At 54.9% G+C, this 5,839-nt stretch overlaps 1 protein-coding gene across 1 annotated transcript; it reads right to left on the bottom strand.

Moving 5' to 3' along the window:
• Positions 1–4,059: 4,059 nt before the first annotated feature.
• On the bottom strand, positions 4,060–5,520 carry nrsn1l (neurensin 1-like; the record flags this gene model as incomplete). Its single annotated transcript, XM_084455586.1, has 4 exons — positions 4,060–4,086; positions 4,434–4,670; positions 5,124–5,279; positions 5,461–5,520. 4 exons carry the CDS (start codon positions 5,518–5,520, stop codon positions 4,060–4,062), a joined length of 480 nt encoding a protein of 159 aa, XP_084311712.1.
• Between the last annotated feature and the right edge of the window lie 319 nt (positions 5,521–5,839).

The raw sequence follows: 5,839 nt of genomic DNA on the forward strand, positions 1-5,839 counted from the left end.
TCTGTGTGGATTTGACTCCCCTGAACGGAGCGGTCTGCAGGGAAAAGTTCATCCTGCCTTCGGTGGACCAGACCCTCGGTATGCTAGCCGGGGCCCAGTTTTTCACAAAGTTAGACGCCAACATGGGGTTTTGGCAGATTCCCCTGGCGAAGGAGTCTGCTCTTTACACCACCTTTATCACCCCATTCGGGCGCTACTACTTCAACCGCCTGCCATTCGGAATAGCCTCTGCTCCGGAACATTTTCAAAATCGCATGATAACAGAGGTCACAGAGGGCCTTGAGGGGGTAGCCTGCCACATGGACGATGTTCTTATATGGGGCTCATCCCAAGAGGAGCACGACACAAGGGTGCATACGGTCCTGGACAGGGCCCAAAAGGCCGGCATCACACTCAACACTCAGAAGTGTGAGTTCGGAGTCCAGCAGGTGAAATTCCTCGGGCACGTCCTCTCCGCGGAGGGGGTGAGACCGGATCCGGACAAAACGGAGGCGGTGCGGCAGATGGGACTACCGACAAACATGAGTGAGCTCAGGAGCTTCCTGGGTATGGTCAACCAGCTCGGGAAGTTCATTCCCAATCTCGCCGAAAAGGACAAACCCCTGAGAGATCTACTATCCAAGAGGAATCAGTGGGTCTGGAGGACACGAGCAGCAGAAGGTGTTCTCTGGCCTGAAACAGGAACTCATATCTGCACCGGTTCTCAAGCTGTATGACCCAAACCGAGCACTGAAGATCTCTGCGGATGCCTCGTCCTTCGGATTGGGGGCTGTGATGTTGCAGAAACATGATGATGCCTGGTCACCTGTCGCGTATGCCTCAAGGTCGCTCACACCCACCGAGCAACGCTACGCTCAGGTGGAAAAGGAGGCGCTAGCCCTAACCTGGGCTTGCGAGCGTTTCAGTGACTTTATCCTGGGTCTGCATTTTGAGCTGGAGACGGACCATAAGCCACTGGTGAGCCTGCTAGGAGGGCAAGCGCTCGATGCTCTCCCGCCGAGAATTCAGAGGTTCCGGATGCGGCTCATGAGATACTCCTACTCTGTGACTCACGTCGCAGGGAAGCTCCTCCTCACGGCCGACGCCCTGTCCCGTGCACCCCTCAGTAGCGGAGTGACAAAGATGGACAATGAACTGATGGAGGCTACCAACATTTACGTCGACGCCGTCATGGGGGACCTGCCGGCGAGCAGCGGCTATCTGAGTGAGCTCAGAGAACAACTCAGCAATGACAGCGTGTGTGCGGAGGTCATGCAGTACTGCGTGCAGGGTTGGCCTGACCGCAACAGGCTGAGTGCGGCAGTGAGGCACTACTGGGCGGAGAGGGGTGTCCTGAGCATGCATGATGGACTCCTACTGAGAGGCACAAGGTTAGTGATCCCCTCATCCATGAGGAACAGTGTGTTAGACAGAATACACGAGGGCCACCAGGGGGTGGTCAAGTGCAGGGAGAGGGCGAGACAGACAGTTTGGTGGCCAGGGCTTAGCAGTCAGATAGGGGAATTAGTCCTGAACTGTAGGGCGTGTATCCAAGAGAGAGTAAATGCACGCGAGCCACTCATGCCAACTAAACTACCCGACAGGCCCTGGCAGAAGTTAGGGGCCGACCTGTTCTCCCTGAAGGGCAGCAACTACTTATTGGTAGTGGACTATTACTCCAGATTTGTGGAGATAGCCAAGCTAGGCCCAACTAAATCGTCTGACGTGATAGTTCACTTGAAGTCTATGTTCGCTCGACATGGGATTCCAGAAGTGTTAGTGTCGGACAATGGCCCACAGTTTTCCGGGCAGGACATAGAGGCCTTTTCTGCTAGCTATGGCTTTGTCCACACAACAAGCAGTCCCAAGTACCCCCAGAGTAATGGGGAGGCCGAAAGGGCAGTCCAAACAGTCAAAAATTTGCTGAAAAAAGCTTCTGATCCCTACTTGTCCTTGCTCGCGTACAGGGCGACGCCCCTGAGCAACGGCTTCAGTCCAAGTCAGCTCCTCATGGGGCGCCGTCTACGCACCACCGTGCCGGCCTTCCCGGCAGTGTTGGAACCAGCACTCCCGGACCTGAGAAGGGTTCAACAGAAGGAAAGGGAGAAGAGGTGGATGGACTCTAAGAACTATGATCAGAGGCATCGGGTGAAAGACCTGCCGGTGCTAACACCCGGAGATCCGGTGTGGGTCACAAACACTAAGTCGCCAGGTATAGTGACATCCGCACATCACACCCCACGGTCCTACATAGTCAGTGGGCCACATGGTACCCTCAGAAGAAACCGTCACCAACTCGTGCCTCTGCCAGAAGCAGAGCACAGGTGTGACCTCACACCAGAGGACATTCCTACTGTAACGGAGCCTACCCAAGCAGTACGGCTTACAACGGACTCACATGTCTCCCCTGCCACTGTTAGAACTAGGTCTGGCAGAGAAGTGATCAAACCTCAGAGACTGGACCTGTGATAGCATACAGGACTCATAGTTGTTGTTTGATGTTCCTGGGGTTTAAGTTGAAGTAAGTACATGTGTCAGTGTGTACATTGCCCCAGTAGTGTTCATGGTATGTTAAGACCTGGGAAATATATTTTGTTATCTGATTTCCAGTAATGTGTTGTTTGCAAACATTTAAGAAAGGGAGATGTGGTGTGAGCCAATAGTTAACGGGAGTGGGCGGGACTTAGAGGTCAGCGGGAAGACATCCAGGGTTAGATGGATTCAGTTTACGGCTTGTGAATGACTATGCCGGTCGCATTAATAAACGTATCTTAAAGACTACATTCCGTCTGCTCACTGTAGTGAACCCTAAACTTGACATGATTCACGACGTGTTCGTAAACCGCTGGAAGAGTTCGCACCTGCCTGCGAACCTCATGGTTTCTCAAGTTCAAAGCTCGTGGCCGCTCACATGAATTAGCATAGGTAAACTCCCCGCCAGCCCCATATAAGGATATGCAACCCCAGGGTCGTGCGCATGTCACTTCTCTGAATGAATACCAGTCATTCGCGCACACAACTCGCCAGCTTTTCGATAGCATAATGGTTTAGGTGGGGTTGTGTCAGGTGCGTTAGCAGGTCAGAGGACTGCATTTCGAATCCAGCGTAGGCAATCAAAATCTGATTTTAATTCAGCCAAGTAGGCCTCCTACTACGACGAATTTGCCTTGGTGCATAGACATAGCGAGGCAGAACAGTGCAAAATGTCAACGTGATAGAATACAATATACAAGCCTACAGTTTACAAAAATGTAGGCTATATAGCCTACACAGCTGTCATCGCTAGCAGTTGACAAAAGAGGTAACCTACTTATCTGATCTTATCTACATACTGTATAGAAATGGTCCTTATTGTGTCATTTGTAAATTGAGTATTAGAGTTTCATCTGTAATGATCATAACCTTGGAGCCGGCAGCAACATTTCACTGTGACTGGACATTAGGCTGCATGTGACAAATAAAGGAATCGTGAATGCTTAATCTTGAGGAGAGATATGCAGGCTACTGGAGGGGGGCCGGCGTGCCTACCGTTGTCCGAGTTCGACCAGCGCGTTGGTGCCATAATAGGGACAACAGCACTGTTGGGTGTGCGCGCCGCTGGCGATATGGATACAGACACCAGGGACACGGACTACCACCCTCTCCGCAGCAGACTCTCCGTCTAGCGCACTAACTGAGGTGACCGCAATCACCAAATGATGAAATGGTCATGGATTGGTTGGTATATTCTGTTCTTAGCTGAGAACAAATCCCAGATGAGAAACCATTAGTGAATGCCAGAATTTTCTTATAAACGGCGTAAGTAGAGTTTAAGAAGAAATGCTTCTTAAGAACTTCTTTACTTCGTTGGTGAATGAGGCCCAATGTATCTCCAGGATGCGAAAATATCACTCTTCAAGATCATCATTCCGCTGACCACTGACCATTCACAGCTCAAGGACGCACATTTTCAATTTTCCTCCACAACTCAGCCGACTTGAAAACACAAACGCACTCTGACCCTGAGGTGACCGACTCCAGTTCTGCGGAGCTGCTTTTGTGCACAGGCTTTAGGCTCAGACCAGAACTATCACAGCTGACTCAGCACAGCCGGATGTTGAGGTGCTCCTGACCGGGGGAACGGAGAACCAGGACCAACCTCAGGAACCTTGGTGGTGGTGACGGCCCCGGTCTGGAGCTAAAGCCTGCGTAGCGTAGCTCCGTAGGACGGGAGTACAGACGACCATTCACAAGTCGGGCGGGTCGCTCCCCCCTTTAGACGGGGTGACGTGCGCCTCCTCCTCCCCCTCCCCGCCCGGCGCTCTGGTGACCACCTCCCCCGCGCCCGCTCGACCTCCCCCCCTGGTCCCCCTCTCCTCCCTCCTCCTCCTCCTCTCCCTCTCTGTTCCTCCCTTCCTCTCTCTCCCCCTCTCCCCCTCCGCGTCCCCCCGGGGCCAGCCGTCTTTGGGGCCGGCCTGGGAGCAGGAGGACCAGAGGAGGAGGCCGGCCACGGCCAGGCCCGAGCCCAGGCAGGAGAGCCCGATCCCGGCCGCCACGCTGTGCCGCAGCCCCCGGTTGAAGCTGACGGCCCGGGGGTCCACGAAGAGGAGCTCCTCGTCCCCGAACGACTGGATCCGGGGAGGGGTGGAGTAGCCCACCATCACGCAGACCAGGCCAGAGGTCAGGGCCAGCACGCCCAGCACCACACACACCTGGGGGAGAGGGAGGGATGGAGAGAGGGATAGAGAGAGAGAGAGAGGGGGAGAGGGAGAGAGAGAGAAAGAGAGGAGAGAGAGAGAGAGAGAAAGAGAGGGAGAGAAAGAGAGAGAAGAGGGAGAGAGAGAGAGAAAGAGAGGGAGAGAAAGAGAGAAGAAAGAGAGAGTTAGGAAGAGAGAGGGAGAGAGAGAGAGGGAGAGAGAGGGAGAAAGAGGGGGAGAGAGAGGGAGAGAGGGAGAGAGAGAGAGGGGGAGAGAGAGGGGGGGAGAGAGAGAGAGGGAGAGAGAGGGGGAGAGAGAGGGGGGGGGAGAGAGAGAGAGAGAGAGGGGGGGGAGAGAGAGGGGAGAGAGAGAGGGAGAGAGTCAAAGCAAAGGAAGAGGAGACCAGCACACAGGGTGGACGCCAATCCACGAACTGGCGAAGCAGCGGTATCCCGTCTCTCTCTCTACCTTCCAGAGTCCTGAGCTCCACCACGGTGGCGGCGACCTCCGCTCCTGAACGTAGCCCCGCCCCTCCGGGTCGCCCTCCCACGACGAGGCGATGCACCCCTCATAGAAGTGGTGAAGGTAGGAGCGAACTCCGAACTGCAGACAGCCGGGGCCCGCCTGCTCACACATACACACATGCGCACGCACACACACACACACACAGACAGAGGATGGCGGGCGCCGTCACACACACGGTCACACACCTGGCCGTGGTACGGCCGTGGTACGTGGTCACGGCACATTGTGGCAGGGAGGAAGGCGGGCTCATGTTCTCCATGATGGACGGAGATGTTCTCACCTCACTCCCAGAGGACTCTCCTCCAGAACCGCAGCCACAGCCCACAGAGCAGGACGCCATCTCACCTCACACACCTGCAAACACAAACACACACACACACACCGCTGAATACACACTCCGCCAAATGTTCTTCCTTTATATTGCTACCCGAGTGTCTCCTGCATCCTAGTGTCCTAGTGTCCTAGCCTCCTACTCTCGCTCAGTGTGTAGGCTGGAGGGAGCGCAGGCCCGGCGGCCGGATGAGAGGCTGCTCACGGATGAGTCACACTCCGAGACACACGGAGACAGATGCAGGAGACAGATACCGGCCTCGGTGTCAGCCAGCCAGCCAGTCAGTCAGTCAGTCAGTCAGTCAGTCAGTCAGTCAGTCAACCAGTCA

This window comes from Borostomias antarcticus, assembly GCF_949987555.1.
Source record: "Borostomias antarcticus genome assembly, chromosome: 21".
In the NCBI taxonomy this organism is placed as follows: Eukaryota; Metazoa; Chordata; class Actinopteri; order Stomiiformes; family Stomiidae; genus Borostomias; species Borostomias antarcticus.